General features: G+C 44.8%; 1 protein-coding gene across 1 annotated transcript; it reads left to right on the forward strand.

Annotated features, from left to right (window-relative positions):
* Positions 1-7471: 7471 nt before the first annotated feature.
* STON1 (stonin 1) lies at positions 7472-25068 on the forward strand (the record flags this gene model as incomplete). The annotated part of the gene is made up of 4 exons (XM_079550007.1): positions 7472-7589; positions 15782-17751; positions 24479-24681; positions 24994-25068. Exons 1-4 carry the CDS (start codon positions 7474-7476, stop codon positions 25066-25068), a joined length of 2364 nt encoding a protein of 787 aa, XP_079406133.1. The 5' UTR covers positions 7472-7473.
* Between the last annotated feature and the right edge of the window lie 1613 nt (positions 25069-26681).

A 26681-nucleotide genomic window follows, 5' to 3' on the forward strand; every position in this document is an offset into this window, starting at 1 on the left:
GCTCTGTACCTGAGCTTAACCCATTTAGGCATAAGGTCAGATTCTAATGAATTGTCTTATTTCTTCTTCCTTTCTAAAAGATTCCAGTGCTATTTTTACTTAATTCTGATACATTGCTGTTCCTTTCTGCTAAGGCAGTGCTTCCATCTCTCACATAAGCAAATCCCATAACTAGGAAATGGACAGAAGGCCACACTGGACCAATGACAGAGCTAGGGACAGGCTGACAGCCAGTGCTCACTCCCTATGAATGTTTTCTTGATCCAAACAGAAGGCCATTTCCCTGCTGACTCCCTCATTGCTGTCACCTGTCAGACAATCCATCTCAACCTCAGAGCAAGCAGCACCGTAACTGAAATAGCAGAATGGCTTCCCTTTGTTAGTTTGAAGCAATAGCCAAGGTCAGGAATTCTAGACAGGAAAAACAAACAACAGAATCAGATTTCATTCCACAGTCAAAAGAAATACCACCACATCGCAACTTATCAAAATCTTAATGCTCTTATGTTTTATCCCCTCCATCAAGCCCATGCAGAAACGAAAAGCATGAAAAGCTATAAATAGAAATCTGATAAAACTGCCCTATATTCCCAAACCCAATTGAAACTATATCAGTCATTTTTATTTTCCAGTGAATCTCAGGGCTGATGGTGACTATTATGGACTCACTCCTACAAATCCAGTAGCAAATCCTTTGCTTTTTGAATGCAGTTAAATATTTCTTGGAGGTCATGTGTAATGTTTCTAGGTAGGAAAGGATATGTAGCCCTGAATTAGAGCAACAATGGCACTGGGGCTATAAGTCCTCCCAGAATCTCCCTGGATGCAGTCAATGCAACTGAATAAGAACTGCCTCTGCAGTATGAATACTCACTCATCTATAGAACCCAACCCCATTGCTGACAGGCTAACACAGATCTCACAGGCAATTTTAATCCAGCAAAGTGAATAGGAATTTGAAAACAATTAGACTTCTTTCTGACCAGGACTGAAGCCTATCTACAGAAATATAGGTAACCACTTCAGACTTATTTGGAAAAGTTTGTCATAGGCAGGCCCCAGGATCAGTCACAACTTAGGCTTTGGAGACAAGCCCTTGCAAGCTTTGTCTGTTTCACTTGCTCTCTTGCCTCAAACCTCTGCCAATGAGATGCAGAAAGATATATTTGCATTCAGGGGGTGCCAATGAAAACAGTCTGACAGTGCTCATTTGTCTGCTGACAGAGACAGATTACTTACCTGGTAGTCCCAGGATCCTTTAGGATTGAACTGTTTCATCAGCTCAAGTCTTTTTAAGACGGTCTGACATGCATTCTAAAAACAAATAGAGAAAAGCAATTCTATAAGGCTTGAAAAGACAGCATGTAGTATTAAGAACACTTTAAAGTCTCAAAGAATTTTCTGTTTAAGTCAATATTTCCTTTAGGACTTTGGCACATATATAAAAGAACAAAGTTCAGTAGCAGATGGCTTGTTGAGTAGGAGAAATGTAAACTGAAAAGAATTTTAAAACAGATTATGCTGATAGAAGAGAGGAATCCCAAATACAGCACAGAAGTTCCCAGACCATTTCACAGAATACCTTGAATCCACTTGTTTATACAGTAACGTTACCAACTAGCTGTGGGTCACCCTAACACGTGTAGCTCCTAACAGTGAACAAAATCCTGGCTGAAATTCAGCCTACTCAATCAAGCTGTGCAGAAAAATAAAACCTGCCTGAAATACTTCAGTTTTTTACTTTTGCTTCAAACCTGAGAATGGCCAGGACTAAGTTCTCCTTTTCAATGGAAATGTCATATGCCCTATAAATAGATGCCTTGATAACTCCACCCCATGTCAGAGACAACTGTGATGATGCCATTGCTAGAGACATTTGCTCTAAGCATGTAACACCTAGAGGTCTTTGGCTCCACAGCATAGGCCACAAAGCACCTGCGAGTAACAATATACTGTGCTTCAAGTGTAAGATCTCGTTAATTACTAAGATAGTCAGCCATTTAAATAGATAATCTGTTCATTCTGAACAATCACAAAGACTCAATTTTATGACTACAGAAAGATTGAATGAGAAAGAAAAAATATTAGAACAAAATATGGCCATTTGTTATCTAACACCCCCTGACAGTTATAGAAGTTGTGAGATCCCTTTGCCTGCAAAGCCCTTTCTAAAGTTGTTTTCCTTCAGCAATAGATAAATACACAGCAAGTTATCATCTTGTTGAGCCCCAGCTTATGATCCAGTAGCCTTAATACTTGGTGTCAGTACATGGATGGTCATTGCATTGATACCCACGCTGACAGATCCAGCTGTTGGGGAGGTATTTGGGATAGCATTCATGATGGTCTAACTGAAATAAATTTTGAAGGTGGAAATTCTCAGCAACCTGCTAGCAATCTGCAGAGCAAAGAAAAACAATTGCTAAGCGGCTCTTCTCATAGAGGAGCATGATCATTCACTGCCTACACTGCCAGGGTTCACACTACAACTTCCATCCTCTTCCAGTGAAAAGTTTCTCCTTCCTTGGAGACTCGGTTGACCTCATGTCTACATGGGGCTAACTTAGCAATTTTCTGGCTAGTTTTCAAACACAACATGAATACATGTGCACACTTTTGCCAAAACAACGGGCATTCACTTCATTATTGTGAGACCAAGTTCTTCTCTCAATTACAAGAGTATCAGAGGATTAAGAGCCCCATTAGATTCCCTTTTATTTCCATGTGAAAGCATGGTTGTTCTTAGGCCTTTTCACCTATTAAGATATTAAAGTATATAAATAAATGCAGTGTGCAAATATACCCAAATGCACAAACTGTACTTCCATGGGACGACAATAAATTGCTGTTAGACTGTAACCATAACCTGCATTACAAGTAAAGATGAGAATTCTAATTCTCCTGCTCAGATGCAGTAGTACTTTGAAAACTCAGCTGTTGAAACAGTTAAGAGGAATTAATTATGATTTGTTACCCTAGATGTGCACCCAGCAGCAGTGTCAAGCTGCCTGAGACAGTGCTACAGATTGAGTGTAATCAACTCTTTGAAAGGGTAGATAACAGCAGGACAAGGAGAAATGGTTTCAAGTTGAGGGAGGAAAGATTTAGATTGGATGTCAGGGGGAAATTCTTTACAGAGAGAGTAGTGAGGTGCTGGAACAGCCTGCCCAGAGAGGCTGTGGATGCCCCGTCATCCCTGGAGGCCAGATTGGATGGGGCCCTGGGCAGCCTGGGCTGCTATGAAATGTGGAGGTTGGTGGCCCTGCCTGTGGCAGGGGGATTGGAGATTAATGATCCTTGAGGTCCCTTCCAACCCTGGCCATTCTGTGATTCTATGATTTCCCATGTAACCTATGTACTGCACATGGCTCCTTTGATATTACACTGCCCCCATATTACCTCCATGCACAAGAAGAGGCATACCATGAATGAAGAGCCTCATTTTATAGCCCTATGCTGAACTGAGACAGCAGCACAACCTCGCCGCCCTCCAAAAATACACTCCCATTGTTCCAAACAAGTGTCACACTGATGCACATCTGACCATAATTGTTCTGTATGCCAAATTGCTCTAAGCATGTCCTATGCATAGACAAAGTCATGCCTCTGTAAATAATCCTACAAGATACACCCAGCTACACTACAGAGCCCAAACATCTGTATGCCCCCTACAAGTAACACTCACCACCTCTGTACAATGCACACTGAAATATGTGCTCCTCCTTACAACAACCACACAGCTCTACCTAATGCCTCGCCACATAACCTCAGCGTAACAAGTGGAACTCCATTCCACAGTCACAGCACTATGGAGATGCACATTGTACAGACCAATAAATGACTGAGACCACGTGCTCCACTCTCATTCTTTTGCTTCTCAGAGCTCCTGCCATCACTTTCACATCTTTTCTAGGCAGCAGCAACAGCTTTTGGCAATAAAGATTCGGAGAAAAAGATTTGGAGAAGAGGATATGTTGCTTATAGACTTCCCCAAGAAATCAGATAATACTTTTCTAAGGAAAAAGGATGTTCCTGATGCTTCCTAAAACACCAAGCAGTTCACTTACCTCCTGCTTAATCACCTCAGGGCTTTAGCAGAGCACCTTCTTTATTCTACAGAGCACTAAGGTTGCATTAAGTCATTGAAGCCCCTTGCCAGCTGGCCTTACCACATGGAAGCAACACTGCAATATCCATGCTTGCCAACCCACCAAATACAGCCTGCCTCAGGTGGATGTCAAGGAATCTGTTGAGAAATGAATCTGACCAGGGAAACCCAGAGCTTATCCCCAGCCCAGGTCTCCCTTCCCTTGGAAAGACTCTAAGTTCAGGCTTAGGGAAGGGATCTCCATCTCCTACCACCATGATGATAAAATGTGAAATGCTCACCAGTACAAAGCATTACAATTTAACATAGAATTTGCCAAACAATTAATATTCGGCTTGCTCCCTTGCTCCATCTAGCTGAATCAAAGAATTTTGTGTCAATCTAAAAGTAAAATGGAACCTTTCCTTTTTTTAGAAAACGTGCTCCTTCTTTATGTATAATAAAGATCACACTCCAGTGATCATATTCTCACTTTAATAGGCAAGGCTGATGTTTTCAAAAATGTAGGGTAATTTCTAAACAAATAAAATAGATTTGGCTCAGGTTCCTACACCTCTGAGCTTTACAGAAACCAATGCCTGCTGTTGCATGAGGATAGTGTTGCAGCCCTGTGAGCGTATACAAAGAAGTTTTTTGTCTCAGAAGTTGCTTGAGAGGCCTGTGGGAGACTCTAAAGGACTCCCTGCTGCCTACACGTGGTTGCCAGGGGCAACGAAGATAAGGGGAGGGTCCCAGCTCATGTTCTGCTTCTGAGATAGATGGAAGTGACCCTAAGATGAGGGGCCATAGCTGCGCAGGAGTAGATAAGGCTGCGCTGTAGTGTTGAATGTGCAAAATGTGTTGTTATCTTGTGAAAGCAGAGAAAGCCCAGATCGTTTATAAGGACTTTGCAAACAAAGGACTACTGCCTTTTTATGCCTTTTGGCCCATTTTCACCTGAACCCTTTTGTGCCTTTTTTCGTTGTTTGCCTTTTTGCTCATAACACCCCATCGCTGACTGAGAAGTTGCACTCCCCATCCCTGCTGCCTTCCAGATTCGTGCAATGTGAAACTGCAGTGGTCACTATCTCTGCATTCCTATAATGAACCCTTGCTTTTATTTTCTGTCTTATTTTCTGTTTTCTATTTTCACTATTGCTTTCTTCTCCCCCCCAACCCCAAGCCTAACTAACCAGGAACATATGATAAACTGGTTGGGCGATAATGACTTGCAAAGAGCCTCAAGCTTACTGTGGGCATATATATACATGTACACATATATATCATTAATCACCTCCCCTGCAATAATTGGAGCAAGTCTACTTTGCAATAAGCACAGTCACCCAGGCTGCTTATCCAAGGCAGCCCGTGCATACTGTCCCAGGTCCTTGTCTCTGCACCAAAATAAAGAAATCCCCATGGTTTCTATAAACAGCCTTTATACGACTCCTCATGTGAAGTTTGAGCAGTGAGCCTGAGCTATGTACATGGAGCTGGCTCCTTGAAAAATCACCTGGCCTGCTTTATAACATTGGTCCTCATGCCAGGGAAGTATCCAGGTAAAGCTGCAAGAATGGAGTGTCCTGCCAAAAGTTCATGGCAGGAGAGTCAGCCTGGCCCCCATCTCCTTGCTGTGAGCAACAGCTGCTCTTCTTGTCTTGGTACCCCTTTCAGGAGCTTCCCTTTGAGTCAGAGCTGTAACACCAACCACACCTGTCCTATCAAAGGTGATGCAGTGTGAGTTGCCCCTTCTCTAGTTCCTTTTTAAAGTGCTGTTTATTTCAGATGGTCTGGACACCGTGTGTGCACATGGGGATAAGTGTGTGGAGGGGCTAACGGCGAGATCCATGCATGACTCAGTGAGAAGGGCACCCCATATTGACTGGGGACACTGGAGGAACATCCAAACCCATAGTGCTGCCCTGTGTTTTGAGGTCTCTCTGCTCCAGCTCTGCCACAGGCTGTGAGGTGTGCATGGTGCCTCGGCAACAGCCTCCACACAAGCTTGTGCATGGAGACGGGGGATGCACTGTGCACTCCAGCATCTCCAGGGCATGCCTATGGAGGCCTCAGGCAGCCACCTCACTCAGCCCAGAGATCATTGCCTGCATGACACAGGCAATACATTTTACCTCCTGATTCCACTTCAACTTCCCGTTCCATTTCCAGTTCGGGTTATACTTCCTCTTCTGGTTTAATTTCCACTTCTGGTTCATCTTCTACTTTTGGCTTCATGTTCCACTTACGGTTTTGGATTCATTTTTGCTCCAATCCGCTTTTACTTCTGGTTCCACTTTCAATTCTGGTTTCTCATTTACTTCCAATTGTGGTTCCACTTCTGGTTCTGCATTTCCTTCCCTTTTCACTTCCAGTTTCACGATCACTTCCGGTTCTAGTTTACTTTGGGCTACATTTCCACTTCTTGTTTCATGTCTGCTTCCATTACATTTGTACTTCCAGTTCCTCTTCTGTTCTGTGTTCACTTCCGGCTCCGAGGTCACTTCCGGCCAGCCATTCACTCTCGCTCCTTCAGTCAGGGTTTGGTTCCACTTCCAGTCCAATGTTTTCTTTAGGTTCCACATCTCCTTCCAGCTGCAGTTTTACTTCTGGCTCAGTGCCCACTTCCGGTTCACAGTCTGCTTCTGGTTACATCCGTATTTCTGCTTCCACTTCTCAGTTCACCTCCGATTTTGAGTCCATTCCAGTTCCTGCTCTGTGCCAGGCTGAAACATCCCATCCTGACCTGAGCCCTGCCAGGTCAGCCTGAGATGTGCTGTGCTGAGCTGACCTGTGCTAGGTCACCACAAGCTGAGCTGTGCTAAACCAAACTGAGCCCTGCTGGGCCAAGCCGAGTTGTGCGAATCCACGCTGAGCCATGCCAAAATGCGTCTAACTGTGCCGAGCAGTGCTGAGCCATGCTAAACCACGCTGAGCTGTGCAGCTAAGAGCCATGCCAAACCGTGCCGTGCTATGTCGAGCCAAACCTTGCTGAGCTGTGCTGAACCATACCTAGCCATGCTGAACGGTGCCAAACGCTGCTGTGCCATGCTGGGCTGAGCCGAGCCGCGCTGTGCCGAACTGCGCCGTGCTGTGTCAAGCAGAACTTTGCCGAGCCGTGCCATGCCACCCCATGCCGTGCCATGCCACCCCATGCCGGTCCAACCTTCCCTATCGAAGCCACCCCAATTCCAGCCGACCCGACCCGACCCGACCCCGCCCCACCCGAGCCGTGCCGGGGCGGGGCTGCGAGGCGGATCCTGGCCCCGCCTGCGGGGCGACAGCGCCTCCTGCCCGGCCGGTGCCGGCCGCTGCTGCCGCGTCTGCTGCCGGCGGCGTCTCCCTCCCGGAGTAGCGGGTAAGGAGTTGCTCCCGGGGCCGCTGGAGCGATGCCGGGATGGGGCGGACAGCGGGGCGCGGGCAGTCGGGGCTGGGCAGTAGCGTCTGTTCCGAAAGCGGAGTTTGGTGTTCGGGAAAGTGCAGCTGGGGGCTCAAGGGCGAGCCGGTGGGTGGGATTCTTGTTTTGGGCGAGTTGAAAAACATTTGGCTCTGTTTTTCCGCCCGTAAGCGTTTGTTGGCGGCGAAGCGGTGCGAAGGGACGCGGCTGGGGGTGCCGGGAGCGCCGAGCCGCCGTCGGGAGCGGCCGCGGGGCTGCGTTTGGGTCGGGCGTTGCGCCGGACGGCGGGGGCTCATTCTGCCTTAGTTTGGGCTCTCGGTTTGTTTTCGTACCGCACGGAAGCGGGATGAATTCCTGGAGGCTCTCTCGCGGTTTCTAGCAGCGCAGCCGGTTGCGTTAAACTCTGCTGCGTTGGGACGTTCTCTCCTCGCCGCGGGGCACTCGGAGCCGCTCGTTGCAGGAGCGAGGCGATGGCTGCGGGATCTTACATCGGGACCGCTCATCTCCCTGCCGGCTCCGTGGTCCATGTTTGGAGGCCGCGGTTCTCCTACGTCCGTAACAGAGAGAGAAACAAAAGCAGCCGTGCTGGGCTTTGCTCTGATCAGAAGCCGTGTTGGGGCCTGGCTCCGCGCTCGGGTCTGCTTGTCCTCCTTCCTCCCTCCTTCCGCACAAAGTTATTTTCTCTCACTCGGGAAAACAATGGGATGTGTGTAAGTGTAATGGGGCAGCTTGCTCGCATTGCTACCCGTGTCCAGATCTCTAATTGAGGCAAATGAAGGCCGTGTTTGTGTGTGTGGATGTCACCTCTGACACGGCAGCGCAGCGGGTGGTGCCGGAGGGCACAGCTGCTCTTGTTTCCCATCTTTGCCTCATGGTTCTGATTGATGTTGAGTGAGAGCTGAAGTATTTTGCTTCAGGGAGTTGGGCTGTTCTCATGTCCATCCCAGAGGAGCTTCTGGAGAGGTATCTGGATGAGGATTCCTATATGACTGAGATAGGAATTGCACGTGGGTTGCTCTGAAAGTAATGCCTCCTATTTATTTCCATGTAAACTACAAAGGCTGCCGGAACACTTTTTGATAGAGCAAATTCTCAGCTACAAAACACTATTTTCCAACATAGTCACTGCCATTAGCTCTGCATTTTTGCCAGCGATAAACAAGAGCCTGCATGCTACACCTGTGCAAATCTGCACCAGTGGAGGTAATTGCTGTTGCCACTGCTGAAACACCACCCACAGCCTCACTTGTTGGGTCTCCATAAACTTTCAGCAAGCATCCATGAATGTCAGTGGGTGCCATTTTTTCTGCATGGAGCAATTCGGTTTTTTTGCTCCATCCGCACTTGTATGTCAGATGCCACAGTGTCAGATTGCTCCTCTGCTGCCGTCTGTCCCACAGCAATAAGTGCAGAGAGATGTGGGAAGGAAGGTTCAATCTCTGCTGCAGTCTCGGCAACGTTCACCTCCGACGCCATGGGCCAATAACACAATGGAGTTGTGTTGGTGTGAGTCCCCAAGCCCTGTGACAGGGAGAGGTGCAGTGTTTGCAGATGGTGGCTCTGCCAGCAGTGCTGCTGTGTCAGAGGGCTCTGCTGGCTGTGCTGTGCTGCTTTTGAGGAAGGGGGCCAGTGCTGCCTATAGGCCACCCCAGCATGGCGAGGCTTTAAATAATGATGCAAAACTGTCAGAACGTGTCTCCCACCTCTCCCCCCAGCGCACAGTATGATATGTAATGTTGGTGGAAAGAGGCCCTGAAATTAGCTTTTCCATTCCATGCTGACTGTGGCATCCTGTCCATGACAACATGCACATGAGCTGAGGGCCGGAGCATGGTGTGCCACACAGGGAGCTCTGCCTAAGCAGGACCAGTCACACGTGTGGTTTTGTTGTCTTTTCGAGGCAGTTTTTGCAATTAGTTGGTATGCAAGTGCTAGGGAAGGGCTGGTGGAATGGATCCAGGCATGGGAAGCTCATTTCCAGCACCTACCAGTGAAGGTTGGTGTGGTTACTCCATGGCAAAGATGGGAATGGTTTGGGGTAGCAGTGCTGAATTGCCATACAACCGCTTCCTGAGAAGGGGGAGCAGAGGGCAGTGGGAGGCTCTGCTCCTGGGAACCAAAGGCAGGAGGAAACAGCACAGAGCTGTGCCAGGGCAGGGTCAGAGTGGGCACTGGGAAACCTTCTTCACCTTGAGGGTGGTCAGACACTGGAAAGGGCAGCATAGCAAGGCAGCAGGTGCCCTGTGGCTGTCAGTGTTCGGGAGGCATTTGGACAATGCCCTCATTGAGTGCTGTGACTTCTGGCTGGCCCTGAGATGGCTGGGCAGTGGGAGGAGATGATCTCTGAAGGTCCCTTCCAGCTGGACTTCTAGTATATACAGAACAAGATAGGCCATCCCTGTCTGGCTGTGCAGAGAAGTGGGTGTTTTGCTCTGCAGCACTCTAGTGTTTGTCCTCAGCTCTGGGCACTCTCCAGGGACAAAGCATTTGGGCTAGTAAACAAACATGACATTTTAATGACACGGTAGCCTATTACCGCATGCTTGCTGCAGTGTTTATATGTTTGCTACCTTATTTTTTTCCCCCAGCACAGACCGTATCCAGCTGTGAGGTTTGCTTTATTCCCATGGCAAGCATAAGCTCTGCTGGAGCTGTAGTGTGCTGATGCCATTGAGAGTGTTAATTTTTTTCACACCTGTGGGTGTGATATCAGCTGCTGTATCCATAAACTGTGCATGACTTGGGATGGAGCGAGCTGCTCCTGCCTCATGCTGAGGATGTGAGGATGCACTGCTGGGGCTGGGAGCAGGGAATTCCACCCTGACAGCTTCTCCCAGCTGTGCCCGTGCCCTGCAGAGCCAGCAATGCAAGCGCCAGTTCCTGTCATGCTTTGAAGTATTGCTGACCCTTACAGCAGCAACTTGTTTTTGAGAAGTTAGCGCACGAGTAATGCAGCAGGAGACTCCATGTGTATGTCCAAAACACAAACAAAAGCCAAGAAATTCCTGTTCCCAGTCAGCTTTGCCATTTGCTTGTGTTTGCTGCAGCATAGGTTGAAGATGTTTTTATGTCTTGGAAATGTGGAGCAGAGTTAAATAAAAGTGCAGCTATATGCAGTCTTACAACAGAACTTGAGGCAAATCAGCGTAAATCAACCTATGCTTTACATAGAAGCTGTTCTTCAAGTTTTGGTTGTCTTTTTTTTTTCTTTTCAGTGTAGTTATGTGATAAACAAACAGCAATACAAGGAAGATGGCTATAAAGTTCAGAGATAAAATTGCCATATTTTCGTTAGCTGTTACAAGAATGTTTAGGGCACTTTATATATCATATGTGTGTTATTGCTTAATTTGCAGAGAATTTGTACCTCCCCGTGAAGCCATTACACTTGATGGCAAAATGCTTTAAGAACTGTCTACATATTTGTACAACAAACTCATATGGTGTTATGGGACAGTGCTTACTAGGAGAGTTTTGTGTTATATTTCCAGTTAGCATGCAAAGAGTGGATGAAGATGTTCCTGGAAATGTAATTTCCATGTGCTAATGGATGGGGGGTCATAGTCCATCAGGGCAGTGCAGACACAGCTGGTCGAGGTTGCTGACCTCAGCTGGCTGAGGAACAAGGATGAAACATACCAAAGCCAATGCTTTGAGTTGCCCCTTGCAGCAAGCAAGTTTTATGCTTGCACTGCAGCAGCGGATTGCGGGAGTTGAGCAGTGTTTTGGCTGCAAACTTGATCTGAGATTTTAGAAGCAGTAAAGGACTTGGTAATAGCTACAGCCTGTGAAATCTCACAATATTGGTACAGGGATCCTCTTCCTTACGTCCTTGAGGTAATAAAATGAAGAAATTAAGCTGCAACCTTTGTTAGATGCTGAGAGACTGAGTTCATCTGATAAACAGCAGGAATGATTTTGGACAGAATGGGATGAGCTGAAATGAGTTTCAGCTTTTGGGTTTGCTGGAGTCTAATTTAGGATCAACTGTCATTTCAGCTGGCTGCTTTGTTTGTAATCCTAGTATTCTAAAAAGGGCATTTCCTGTCACATATCTGAATGAGATGCTACACGTGCATGTAATTCAGATGTTATGGGCTGCATAGCATGCGTGGTCATAGAGATCAATGGTGTCTCATGTTGTTTTCCTGTAACCTAAAGTGCTTGGGTTATGCTTGCATGCATCCCAGGGGAGCTTTTTGGAGCCCAGACAAATCTGTTTTGCATCCTGACTCTACTGCCTTTTAAAGGAAGAATGCCCTAATTCTTAAGAAGGAATTTGAAGGACTTTTTAGAACTGGAGAGGCAAGATTAACTTATTGTAACAGCATCAGAGAACAAACTGCATAAAGTAGGTAAGCCTGTGAAGGCTGTTTAAGTGCTTGGTGGATGGTGCTACCTGTGACAGTGGAGAGGGTGCATGTCATCGTATTAGCATGACATCACAAAAATAGCCCTTAAGGACCTGTTTGGATTTTTTTTTCTCCACTCCTTGTGGTGGTTGTGGCGATCAGGGAGCAGTAGCAGTGGAACTGCTATCTATATCTTGGAGTGTGTCCAGAGGAGGAGCACTAAGATGCTCAGAGGGCTGGAGCACCTCTTCTATGAGGAAAGGTTGAGGGAACTGGGCTTGTTTAGCTTGGAGAAGAGAAGGCTCTGGGGAGACCTCATTGTGGCCTTCCAATGCTTGAAGGGAGCGTATAAACATAGGACAAGGGGGGATGGTTTTAAACTGAGACAGGGGAGGTTTAGGTTAGATATTAGGAGGAAGTTTTTCCACACAGAGGGTGGTGATGCACTGGAACAGGTTGCCCAAGGAGGCTGTGGATGTCCATCCCTGCAGGCATTCAAGGCCAGGCTGGATGTGGCTCTGGGCAGCCTGGTCTGGTGATTGGCAACCCTGCACATAGCGGGGGGTTGGAACTGGATGAGCACTGTGGTCCTTTTCAACCCAGGCCATTCTGATTCTACTGAAACATTTGCTTCTTGTGCATGTGTTGGGGTTTTTGTTTGTTTTCTTTTACAGTGTTCCTTTTTTTTTTTTTTTTTTTTGGTTCTGAGAAAGTAATAAAAGGTGAAAGCTGCAGTCTTTGAGAGGAATGTGAATGATGTCAGTGCAGAGGAGAGTTCCATCTACCCGAGTATTTTCCTCACAGACGTGCAGTGACTGAAGTTAAATTTTTGGCAGGTATGCTCCAAACAACTGTATGAGTGCATTTTCTAACGGGAAGAAACACGCTCAGTAATCTGCAACATCACATTTTACAAAGTCTGAGTAGCACCAGGAGCTGGGAAAAAGAAATAGCTCAACATCTGGAAATATTACAGGGCACTGAAAAACTTCATTTGTCGTGTGAGAAGGAATTAGGTTGCAAAACGCATGTTTTTTTTCCTGTAAACTGCATTCGTCTTTGCTTATGTTTCCACTTAATCTTGTCTTTTCTGTTCACGCAGCTTTAGTAGTTGGTGGTTTGCCCCCCAGCACATTGCAGTGGGAGGCAAGGCTGGGTTTGGCAGCCTGCTGAGCTCGCCGTCATTTCCGTCAGGCTGTGCCTGCGCATCTCTCCCAGAGCCCGTGCAGCAAGGAGAGCTTGCTGTCAGCTGTGCTCTTCTCTCTCTGGCAGTCGCTTGCTTTTTGTAAATGCCAGATGCAGATGGAGCAAGGCTGAAAGCATTGAAGCTTGCTCTGCGTAGAAACAGTCGTTAATACCACAGAAGGGACAGAGGAGGGGAGCGTGAAACAGGAGAGAAAGTGACGACCAAACTAGAGAGCAACAAGCTGTGATTTTCCTTCCCCTTGACTTTGATGAAGGGGTGGAGTGGGTGAAGGATACAGTAGTAGCTGTGTGTCTGAGCTATGAAAGCCATTTGTAACTTGTTTGCTCTTTTCCTCCCCCTCTCTATCTGTGGACAGGAGAATGCTTATAAAATAACTGGCATAGCGTAAATATTTTTACTGAACAAAAAAGTCAAGAGGTCAGAAAAATAATGAAGGCCCAGAGTGTCTCCGTGCCAAGCATGTATTTGTTCAGCAGTAGATTGAGTGCTTCATGTCACAGTTTGATTTCTTCAAGGCTATTAACTAGCCAAGAAATAAGGGAGAGATTTTAAGCAATAATGACTTGTAGCGTAAGATTTAACTTGGCTGAAGTTTGTTGTCTTTAGAAACAGACTATTCTCCAAATGCTACAGATGAGGAATGGCTTTTGTGGTTACATGCTTATATGCACACATCCTTGCCTTGCAGTTAGAAAATAGTCTGTTTGTACATGAAGGAGAATGGCTCTAAGCCATCGTTATCTAAGCGTAATTAACAGAGTAATGCGTGTGCAGGTGGCTTGGTGTAAATGAACTCTGCCTTCCTTGTGCCTTCAGGCAAATGTGAATGCATTCTGACACAATAAGAGTATGTTTCTCAAATGAACAGTGTTTATATAGGCCCTGTGGTGCTTCATTGTAGTGGATTCCTTTGCAGTCATCAGCAATTTATTTCTTACTTCTGCATCAAGTCAGGAGCAGTGGGGAGGAAGAACTTTGGGGATGACGCCTCCTACAATGAGTTTATATTTCAGTGAATTATTTGAAACAGCAAAGGCAAGCATAATTAATAGCCAGTAAATACTGGTTACAGTCCTGCTTAGAGGACATCTAGCTGTGCACTTTACCAAAGTTAATGTGTTTGATGAAGTGTGGTTTTATTAATTGATTTGAAGCCTGGTGCTTTTTCCAGGACGCCTGCCAATTCAGTACATAGCATATGTTGTTACTTACTTGGCCTTGACTGGCAGCATCGCGTCTCTGCTGAAGGCTTTTAGTCTGCACTTCAGCAGAGGTGTATTGTGTTCCTATCATCATGGAATCACAGAATGGCTCAGGTTGAAGGGACCCCACAGCCCACCCAGCCCCAACCTCTGTGGGCAGGGCTGCCCCCCACCAGCTCAGGCTGCCCAGGGCCCATCCAACCTGGCCTTGGGCACCTCCAGGGATGGGGCACCACAGCTCTGGGCAGCAGTGCTGCCAGGGCAGCAGTGCCACCACCTTCTGAGTGTAAAATTTTCCCCAAGGTCTAACCTGAGTTTCCCCTCTTTTAATTTAAAACCATTCCACCTTGTCTTTTCATTACCAAACCATATAGAACATTAGTCTCCTCCTTTTCATAAGCCCCTCTGGATGCAGTGAGGTCTCCCTAAAGCATTCTCTTCTCCAGGCAGAACAAGCCCAGCTTTCTCAGCCTTTCTTCATAGGAGAGGTGCTTCAGCCCTCTGAACATCTTTGTGGCCCTCCTCTGGAGCCACTCCAACAACTCCTCATCTTCATTGTGCTGGGGGCCTCAGGCCTGGACACTGTGCTACAGGTGAGGTCTCACAAGGGCTCTCTTACGGCTAGCTCTTTCTTGAGCATTTCTACCTCCCTTCTCTATCTTCACTGTGACACGTGATCTCTAAGGGTGTGAGTCCAGAGGTGCAAAAAGTGAACTGATAACTGCCCAGATCCAGGAGGCAGCTCAGGTATGAGCACGGAGCAGGCTGCGAACCACGGGTTGGTTCTGATGTTGGCAGCATCCTCTCTGTGGCCTCTCGCCTGCAGATGCTCATATGGATGCTGTCACCTGTGCCTGTAACACAGTGAGAGTGTCTGCCTTGCAGTGGCTGTTCGTTGCATGAGTTAAGTTGGTGGACTGGTTTTAGCATGATTGCAGTAATATGTGCGCCTTTTCAGCTCAGTGTAGCACCAGATTTGTTCTTGGAGACAGCTGCACCATTCTGAGTGCACCTCATTTGAAGCAGAGGCACAGTATAGAAAAATCTCTGTATTATGCAGCTAAGCTGTACGGTAGAAAATATTGTTTTTATATGGTCCTTGACACCCATGGGATATCATACTGTCTATGACAAGAGCAGAAACATGTAATACACAAAATACGTTAATTAGGCAATGATTTTAAACTAAAAGAAGATATGTCTAGATTGGATGAAAGGAAGAAATTCTTTATGAGGGTGGTGATGCACTGCCTGGAGAAGTTGTGTTTGCTCCATCCCTGGAGGTGTTTGAGGCCAGGCCGGATGGGACTTTGGGCAGTCTGATCTAGTGGGAAGTGTTCCTGCCAACAGCAGAGGGTTTGTGACTGGATGGTCTAAAAGGTCCCTTCCAACCCCAACCACTTAATGATTCTATATGGCTTGTAAACTGCATGTGATTTTTAGGCTTTGTGTGGTTTGAGTATTGCAAGGGTTGGGTTTCTTGCATTTTTTTTCTCTCAAGAGAATTGATTTCAGATTATGTCTGTTGTTTCTTCATAGATGGTTTGTCGGTGATATATCTGTGAGTGCTTCAGATTTCTCCTACAAGATGTGTTCCACAAATCCAGCCAACTGGGTTACCTTTGATGATGAGCCACTCTTCCAGTCACCTCAGAAACTGGTTCATAATCAGAGCAGTTGTAAAGCAAATGGACTGAAACTCAATCTCTCTACTGTGCATGAATCTTCAAGTCGATCATCTTCTACAGGTAGCACTCCACTCTCATCTCCTGTTGTCGACTTCTACCTGAGTCCTGGCCCACCCAGTAACTCTCCACTTACTACACCTACCAGAGAATACCCAGGCATCCAGAAGCACGGGATTCATGTCCTTTATCCTATTCCTGAATGGCCACCAAATGCTAACCCTCCATCACCTGGGGTTTGCTCTTCCCTAGCCTTGCAGAAACCCAGCAGCCTTCTTTTGACTAATGATGGTTCAGTTAAGACTTCATTCTCCAAATCAGTAGATGAAGGAATCACTGGTCTGCAAGGGAGCTGTGACAAGTCAGAAGAGTCATCAGCAGCAGGACAGTTCCCATACTTCCAGACCGACTGTGGTTTCTCCAGTCCCTTTTGGAAGGAAGGATGCTCGCTCAGCACATCTCCAGCTAACATTAATGTGTACGGGAAGGATAAAGTACTTGATAAGGGCACTTGTCATTCTAAAGAAAAAGAGGTTTGCCATGATCAGAAGAGCCTTAACCAGGGCTCCTTCAGCTACATCTGTGAGAGGCTTGAACACCTGCAAACTGATGGCTCTGATGCTGTGGGAGCTCTGCCCATCTCCGGTTCTCATGAATGGCACAAAGATCCCCCAGCTGTTCCTCACAGCCTGTTCAGGAGCCGGAAAGCTGATGGATGGCCGTTCATGCTGAGGATTCCTGAAAAGAAGAATATGATGTCATCTCGGCAGTGGGGCCCTATTTACCTTAGGGTCCTAGCTGGAGGAATATTACAGATGTACTATGAAAAAGGACTCGAAAAGCCTTTCAAAGAATTCCAGCTTCAGCCGCACTGTAAGCTATCTGAACCCAAATTAGAGAGCTATAATGTTTCAGGAAAAATTCACACCGTGAAGATTGAGTGTGTATCTTATACAGAGAAAAGAAGGTATCATCCGAAGGTAGAAGTGATCCATGAGCCAGAGGTTGAGCAAATGCTAAAGCTGGGAACCACAGATTATAATGACTTCACTGATTTCCTTGTAACAGTTGAGGAAGAGCTTGTGAAGCTTCCTACTACTTCTAAACAAAGGAGAAATTATGAAGAGCAAGAAATGACTCTGGAAATAGTGGACAACTTTTGGGGAAAAGTCACTAAAGGAGAAGGAAAGCTTGCAGAAAGTGCTGTTATCACACATGTTTATTGTTTGTGTTTTGTGAATGGAGGTACGGACTGCTTTCTAACTCTAAATGACCTGGAACTCCAGAAGAGGGATGAGCGTTACTTTGAGAAGGAGGTGGAGAAGAAATGGATCAATATTCTTGATTGCCATTTCCACAACTGCGTCAAAATACAGGAATTTGAGCAATTGCGAATTATCAAGTTTACACCCCCTGATGCCTGCAGGCTGGAGCTAATGCGCTTCAGGACACAGTATCATGGAGAAGACCTTCCATTTTCTCTGAAGGCAATGGTAGTAGTTCAGGGGGCATATGTAGAACTTCAAGCCTTTATAAATATGTCTTCAACTGCTCTGATCTCAACACGGTTGCCCTCTGTGAAATGCTGTGAAAATGTTATGATACACTTTCCAGTACCTGCACAGTGGGTCAAAGCACTTTGGACCATGAACTTGCAAAGACAGAAGTCCCTAAAAGCAAAAATGAATAGAAGAACGTGCCTTGGTTCTTTACATGAGATCGAATCTGATCCTGTAATACAAGTCTCAATTGGAACGGCAAAATATGAGAGTGCCTACAGGGCTGTTGTGTGGAAGATAGACAGGCTTCCAGATAAAAACTCAAGTAAATAATTTGCTCTATAAATTGATGGGCTTGGGTGCACGTCTTCTCAGGGTTTTTGCATTGCTCTTACACTTGTCTGCATAATTTTTTTATTTAAGGGCATTTTCCCAATTCAGTGGAGTCAGTAATTATAAGGTTACAGTAGCATGAAAGTGGATCTCATCATTTTGAGTAAACCTCAAGCCTGGAGTTTGTGGCAATAGCTGCACTGCCAGAGAATGCCTCCCACTTCATTCTGGTTGCTCTCTGATGGTGATACCTCAGTAGATACTTGCAGCAATAGGGACAGCTAGATTTATAGTCATGGACATGGGAATTGTTGATATTTCACTAAGTAAAATAGTTGGCTCCCTTTAATTGCAAAAAAAAGTATAATTTAGAGACACAAGAACATAGAAATATATGGTTTTTAAATTCCTGTTTTTTGTCATATTGACGACAGAGGAATATATTTTCCTGTGAGGAAAGGTTGAGGGAACTGGGCTTGTTTAGCTTGGAGAAGAGAAGGCTCTGGGGAGACCTCATTGTGGCCTTCCAATGCTTGAAGGGAGCGTATAAACATAGGACAAGGGGGGATGGTTTTAAACTGAGACAGGGGAGGTTTAGGTTAGATATTAGGAGGAAGTTTTTCCACACAGAGGGTGGTGATGCACTGGAACAGGCTGCCCAAGGAGGCTGTGGATGCCCCATCCCTGCAGGCATTCAAGGCCAGGCTGGATGTGGCTCTGGGCAGCCTGGTCTGGTGGGGGGTTGGCACTGGATGATCATTGTGCTCCTTTTCAACCCAGGCCATTCTATGATATTATGAGATTGCTAGGCTTAAGTACTCATTGTCTAAAGGTATTCAAACTCTTGAGGAGTGTGTTGTTCTGCTTTAAGCTCTGTCGAGTGAAGGCACTTTCCTTGGATAGGTATTTATATGTATTTGAGACTTTGGGAATCTGTAAGATTATTAAAGCAATTACCTCAACTTTGGGCAAAATCTGTACTTTCTAAAAGGGGATATATGTATAGTATTGGGCTAGTCTTGTAATATCCTAACTGTCTGGACTAATTACCTCTTTAAAACATTCAGAGAAGGTTTAGTCTTTGAAATACCTGGTTTCAGGTATGCTAGTACTAATTTGACATGATCACCTGACAATTAGATGTGTAAGCAGGCAAGACTTCATATTCAAAGCAATTAGAAAAAAAAAAAAAGTAAAGGCAAAGATGCTACAGTGGATTACTTTTTTCTCCATTTTAACTAACTGTAAATTATGTTCAGTCTGCTTAGTTGCTTAATTGTGTGTTTTTTTTTCAATTTACAGTTCTATATTTGAATACTTCTGATTGTTACTATGTGACTGTAATATCTCATCAACAGAAGAACTGAAGCGGGAGCAAATGAAATAAGAGTAGTATCCTCAGTCTGTAGATGAACTTGATTGCTTTTAGTGCTACAATACCATTCCAAAGCATCCTGCATCAACACGCTGATGTGGTGGCTGTGAGCATGAAGTGTTGTGTGGCTGCTGGCAGACTAGAACTAGTAGTTTAATCTGATGACATTGTGTTGCCTGGTGCCTTTTGTGTTGTACATGTTTAGGCATTCAGGTCTTCTGAACCTCAAGCAATTTTGCCTTTCCATTTCTACTGATCTAAACAGTGGGAGGGAGGACACAAATGCTTCAGGGGTCAAATCCAGAAAGGACACTGTGTTAACACCATCTCACTTCTTCCTCTTCCTTTGCCCTGACCTGTGGCCGATGCCATATGATTTGTCCTGATTCCACCACAGCAGAATGACTGCTTGGAGAGGAAGTGACCATAGAATCACAGAATATCCTGAGTTGGAAAGGACCCATAAGGATCATCGAGTCCAACCCTTGGCTCTGTGCAGCACCAAAAATGGGGTGGGGGATGTTTTCTCAAGACTTACAGGACTATCTTTGTGGGTCACTTTTAATATTCCTTCAGTATTCCTTTTGATACTCCTTTAGTGTTAGCTTCTGCAAAATCAAGTCAGCAGCTTTAGTCAGGCAGTTTTAAAGAAGATTATGAGTTTTCTTAAGTCTTTAATTCCCTGCAGTTCGTTCACCTTAAGATTAGATGTGCACAATTAACCTCAGATTTCTGGTGTTTGAAAACAAGAGCCTTCTTTCTGTGACATCCTACAGCTTTACGTTGTTTTTCAGGAGTACTTTAAGCCTTGGACATCTGAATAATTCCTCTGGCTGAGATCTGCAAAATCATCTGTATTCTTGGAATGCTCATGTGTTTGAGAAAACATTTCAGCAGTAGTTCTGCCCAGTCAAATTTTAAAGCTTATTATCAAGTATTCTGTACACAATGAAGACTTTAAAAATAGAACTGTCCCAAGGTGTGCCAAAAATCTTGAGGCAATCGAACTAATAGAAATATGTAAACATTCCTGATGTGTTTATTGCAGCAAGAAAAAATATGCCGAGGTTTTTGCTTTCAAAAAGCTTTTGTTCAAGGCTTAAAAAAGGTCGGGGCAGGGAGGGGGGAAGGGAGAGGGAAAGATTGCTTGCAGTCATGTTGTAATTCCATTTATAGACATTGAAATGCGTTAGTATTCACTGGGTTCTACTAAATTGCTTCTGTGGAGAACTGCTGGTGAAGTGAACGCTATGTCAGCTCTGAGATACCGCAGATTTTTAAAGCTGCCTGTGCTTATTTAGATGTATAAATGGAGAGTTGGGAGCCCGAGTGTTAGCAGAGATTGACAAAAGGTTAAAAAGCCATGGCCTTGGAAAGGTTAATCCAATTAAGTTGCTGCATATTGAGTGAATCTGCTGTCTGTGAAAGCAGGACTTTGTATACAGAAATGTGATTTCAGCACAGCGCCGGGGCTGGTCTTTGCACTGGAGGAGCCATGTACATGTGTTGCCTGGGGAGCCTGGGAGACACTACACTTGCAATTGCTGTGTTTTAATCTCTTGCTATGTAAATTTCTGCCTGTGGTATTTCCTGCAATGCCAGTCTTCTTTGGAACCTTGGTATGGCCTGAATTGTCTGAATTCATGAGCCTTTCTCAGATCAAGGTTGCTTGAATGCTACCTCGGGTGACTGGGTGCTAAGTAGCATGAGTAAAGGCAGCAAAGTTACATTAATAATAGCCTGTGAAGCACTGTCTGAATGCCAGATGACAGCTTGAATCTCATTTCATGGACAGTCGTCTGTTTGTTTTTGTTTGTTATTTTTCAGAGGATTGGAGCAATAGTTTGGAATATTTTTTGGACATAAGAACCAGATTGGCAGATGTAAAATAGGATTTAGGTCTTTTAGTTCAAAAAACTTGTAACAAGTTGTCTGATCACCTCAGACCCAGGATTTCTGCCCTAAGTTAGCCAGTAAAAGCTCCATTTTTCTCCCCAGATTATCCAGTTACTTTTCAGAAGTGATTTGTTTCCAGCAGGCCAGATGGCCATGTCTCCATGATGCCTGAAAGTACGTGTTTTGCACAGCTAGACAAGCATCTGAATAACATGTTCTCTTAGATTCCACTGGGCAACTTTACAGGCTTACCCTGTGCCTGCTTGTTTTTGCCATTTTCTCTGTTTCTGGCCAACAACTAGTTTATTTAGCATTACTGTTTCTTTTGCAAAAAGGTTTTGTACACACAGCCTCTCTTTCTTCTAACTCCACTGTTGTACTAGGCTGGGAAACAACAGTTTCATGGAGCAGAGCTGATGAGGACTGGCAAATTGTAGGTGAAAACTGAAGCAATGCTCAGCATCTTCTGAGTGCTGTGCTGGTTGATCGCTTCACGTCCAACAGCTGATGCTCCTATCAGTGCCCACCAGCAGGCAGAGGAACTTGTCTACAAACGGTGAGTACCTCTGGCGTTGATGTTGTTGCAGTAGGTGTTGGGGAAATTCCTGTGTTTTGGGGGTAAGTAGAAGGGAAAAGTGGATGCTGCTCTAGAGGACTTGGGGCAGAAGCCTTAACCAGATCCCAAAACTGTGATCTTTACTTTTGCAGCTACAACCTAGCAGAAAGAAAGAGCCCCAGAACCTACCAGCACCGAGATCACATGAAGCGCACTCTGCCTGTCACAGCCTGTGTTACCTGGAATAGAAGCCTAGATGTATTTTCAAGTGCTGTGTGGTATCTGAACTATAACTACGCCTTGTCTAAAAGAGGATCCTCTAGCATCCTCTAGTTCCAAGAGGAACAGCCCATTTATATCTTCATCTGAGATCATGTGGATATCTACCATGAGACGTTTATTCATCCAGAAAAATTTCAAGCAGTGGTTATTTCACAGATTGCCATTCTCAGAAGACAAAGGACTTTTCCAGACAACTCCCATTACTACTTGTTTCTTCAAAGGCCTCCCTCCCACACCAGGAAGAAACTGATTTCCAAAAAGCCCTAGATGTATGCTCTTTTCTTTCCATCATAAATGAACTCCAAAAAAGATGCTGCTGGACAAACGCTTTCTCCTCAGATTGTTATCAACCATAGCCTCAAGAGGCTGAGAGAGAACATGATCTGCCATCTTAGTGTTGCAGCCACTGCTGTTTTGCCTGGGATTCTATGCCTGTGCTGTTGAGCAGTTAGCACATCCCGACTCAGCAGGTCCTTGAAATCATGAGGAGGACAGCTCAGGTAGGTTGCAGTGCCAGATACAAGTTGGCAGCCAGCAATTTAGCTTTGGAATGGACTGCTACTTCTGGTCTCCTTCACTGTTGGTGCTGCTGTCAGAACTACTGCTGGAACAAGAGCAGATTGAAGAATGGAAAGGCTTAGCACAACAGCAGATTGCTTTGTTGTGTCTGGGCAGACTGAAAGAGTGATTATGGACCAAGAGAGTGCTAGCGCAGGAGAAATGTGCTTGGCAACAGGAAGGCATTACCAGCAGAATTCATGGACAAGACCCACATCACAGCGGGAGACAGACCTGCCTGTCACTGTGTACAAGTCACCTGTCATCTCCTCACAGTTATTTAGTCTTCCTCCAGCTTCCTTCTCAAGGAGCTAGAATACTTGTTTCTGACTGTGTTCCTTCCTTCCTTCATTTCTATAATAAAGTACCTGAAATTACAATTTTGTCTATTTGCGTAATGTCTTTTTGTCCTGAGACTTTAACCACGTGCTGCATGCCCCTGGCATTGCATTTCTTTGCCTAAGACCTTTATGTAAACTGGGTATCAACGTTCTTTAGTGCCGTGAAGTAGTGCCATAGTGTACTCATAGGTGTCAGTGATGTCTCACACATGTGAGGAGCACCAAATTTAGCACAAGTCACAGTCAGTGTCTCCTACTTAACAACCATAACAACCTTGCCTTATGGCTGCATGGACAACTCTGAGCTTGGGTTGTGCACAAGTGAACTGAGCAATTGCCTGTCACACAAAAAGGAGATGACAACTCTGCTGCTTTTGGTCATGGGCCGCAGCTCTGGGGGCGATCGTTGTTTCTTAAGTGTGCAGGGGATGTGAAGCATTGTGCCTTGACTGGGGCTGTAGGTGGATTGAAAAGTCTACAAGGAGGTTTTTCTACCTGTGCTGCTCCGTTGGGTTTCCCTTCATCAGTGCTGGCTGTTGTAAAGGCCATTGTTGGGCCTTTACATACGGAGTGCTATGTTGATGATTCCCATGGGATGGAGAAAGCTCGGTGTATGTTACTTCTGCCTTCAGTATTTCCTTCATTTGGGTGCAGAATTGATAGCTGGAACAGGTAGAAGAAAGAACGAGACTCTTTTTGCTTAAACTTTGAGATGCCAGTCAGTATAATGGATAAAAGCCAAATGTACAGTGTGAAGCCCATCTTTTACCAAATACGACCAATCCTTTCTTTGCTTTTCTTGGCCTGAAGCCAAATGGAAGTTGGTTGTTTATTCTGATGCTGGAGAAGAAAGGAAAGGCAGAATTGCTTCTTTATGCCCTGAAGAATTTGACGATGCGGATGTGATAGGGTTATTTTCATTATGTTATACTGCTTTCCTGCCCAGTGGTCCTGCCGATCTCAGCTTTCACCCTGGTGTTCCTGTGTACTGGGTGAAAGAAATGGTTTCTTTTACCATTTCCACTTTACAACAGGACAGTTGCTTCTGCAGTGTCTTCACTGGGGAGAAGTAGAAATGTTCTTTTCCCATAGCAGAAGCAAAACTAGAAAAGGCGTGCAGGCAGCTTGTATCCTGGCAGCCACACCACATCTTGTTTGAGCTGTGCCCTTATCTGCCTACCATAGACCTCCAGTAATAACTGATGGTACGTAAGATAGCTATATTTCTTGCAGTCAACGTCCCAGTGAAATTCCTACAGCAGAAAGCTCTGGAAAATGCAGTTGTTGGGCATAGGGAGGCATCCCTGTCTTGGCTAAGCTGGGGTCTTCCAGTTTTCATTTTTCTGTGAGATATAAAGTAAGAAATGTATTTTTGAGTGAAAACAGATTCTTCCCTTGTAGTCTGATTTTAGCAGTCATTTTTACTACTCTCTTCTTAATCAGAAGCTGGGAGGATCTAACAAAATGTATGTAAATTAATTTGTAGAACTACAGTGAAAAGTGTGCTGAAGAGAAAAAAGTGAGTAAGGTGCCTCCATATGTCCGAGCAGCAAAAGTTGATAGGATAATGTACAACAAAATAGCTTTGCATTAATAAAAGATAGAGCTGTGATCTCCTGCCAGCAGATTAACCACGCGTTAGAAACAAAGAAAAAGATAATTAACTGGTGCTTTTTTTTTCTGTTTGTTTGTCTGTTACTTCTTTCTCAAGGTGCAGATCATCCACACAGCCTGTCCTACAAACTGGAGCTAGGATCAGACCAGGAAATACCTTCTGACTGGTATCCATTCGCCACTGTGCAGTTCGTCATTCACGATACCTGTGCCTCAGGGACAGAAGTGAAGTCACTGGGCGTCGAGAGTGATGTGCAGCCCCAGAAGCACGTGATTCAGAAAGCTTTTTACCATTGCCAGGTATCTTCAGTTCTGCGTTTCCAATTTTTTCCCTTCCTTTGCCCTACTCTTTTCATACGGTATTCTAACCTTTCATTTGCTTGAGATAATGGCTTCAAGCAAAGGAATCATTAAAAAATAATTCAATGTCTGTTTTTCAACATCATCTTTGATCAGAAGTGTAAATGCAGCCTTGTTTCTCCTCAGTGAGCTATTTTTGGGAGCAGTGGTTTTGAAATCTGTTGGTCTGGAAACGTCTTATTTGTGCCATTGCTGCAGATCATGCTTTCAGTTGTTTGCTAATTCTACCTGCCTTTTGTTTTCTGACTACAGGTTGAAATTGAAAAGAAGTGGATTCGGCTTGATGGAGAAGATCCAGATAAGGCTGGCAACTGCTTGATGCAGTGAAAGAGAGCAGCGGGCATCACTGTAGGGTATTTACACAGGAAATTCTATTGTTAGAAACAGCGCAATGACCTACTTTCACATAAAAGAAGTCGCTGAATATATTTTTAAGTGCTTTTGGGTTTGATTCTGCAAATCAGCACTCATTCTATTGGCTTGTGTTCAAGTCATGTTCCTGTCATGGGAAAACTGATGGACAAGGTCTGCTTATAAAGGTTTGCAAGATATGAGCACTTATTTGACTGATCACAATATATATTTTTTGCATATCTATGACTTGGGAACAATCTCATATTCCACATTGAAACCTAACAGCACTACTCAAAGAGTTTGAGTCACTTGGATATATAATACTCAGCAATAAAACCTGCCAGGGCTCTTACATGCAGACCAGCATCTGTGTAGAGTCCAGCAGGACCAATTACAATTTTTAGTGATGCTTGAAATGCTCCATCCTCCATATTTCTGTTCTCCACAATTTATGTGAGCAGAACAAATTGTAATATTATTCTCTATGAGAGCTTCAACTAATGAGTTAGAACCAGGGTGATTTCACTGGTAAAATGGGAAAGGTTCTCCTGCAGTAATATTCCTCATTTTTCTGTGGCAGTGAGCATTTCCTTCCCAGCACTTCTGTCTGTGTCAGCATTAGACTTTTTTTTTCCCTCTGCTGCAGCAAGTGAGGGGGCAGATCCTCAGCCAGCATAAATCAGCCCAGTTCCATTTCATTTGATGAAGCTCTGATAATTTACACCAGCAGAGGGCTTTGCTCACAAACTGAAAAATTGGTGACTTGCTACCAATTGTTCCTTTAGGATGCAGGGTCCAGATATTGCTTTGGAAACTGCAGGAGCTTCTGCACTGCTGCTTGAAGGAGCCTCAGACAGAGAACATGTCTTCCCACATGTGGGAAGTGAGGTTTCATCATGCTACTGGCTGAAGGCCTTTCTGGAGGGAAACAGTGCAGGAATAGACTATTACAAGGGAAGTGAAGCTGTGTTACTTCACCAAATAGCTACTAACAATTTATTAATGTATTAATGTCCTATCATTGTAATTTAGGAAGAGTTTCTCCACTTCCTTACAGCCATTGTTCCCTTAATCATTTTATGCAGGCTGTAATCCCCACTCCAAGAAAAGAAATACAACAAATTGAAAAAATATTCTTAGCATGTTTTTATTTTTTCCTAAAGTAATCTTTACTTGGAACAGACATGTTTGGAGAACAAAAATACAGTAATGCACAAAGTTTCACTTTATATTTTTCTACAGCTTGTAACTGCTTATGTGACGACGGTAAAAATACAGATAAATGTTATTCTGCCAAAGTAGAAAAATGTGGGATATGCACTGAGGAAGTTACCAGTCGGAGGAAACAGAAGTAATATGAACGTAGTTCACCACGATAAACTTTTCTCCCTGTTTGGAAGCTGAGAATGAGATGGGTAATAGATTCTGTAGTAAGTCCTGGGAGCAGGCTTTTATGGGTATTGCACCGCCAAAGCCGCAAAAAGACTGTGATGCTATTTTGTCACCTTTATATTATCCCTTTTTATTGGCAGCCAGCTCTTATGTGGGTCTAGGAGAGGTGCAGCCAGGCTCCACCTCTTCCAGCA

This window comes from Tetrao urogallus (assembly GCF_951394365.1).
Source record: "Tetrao urogallus genome assembly, chromosome: 2".
In the NCBI taxonomy this organism is placed as follows: Eukaryota; Metazoa; Chordata; class Aves; order Galliformes; family Phasianidae; genus Tetrao; species Tetrao urogallus.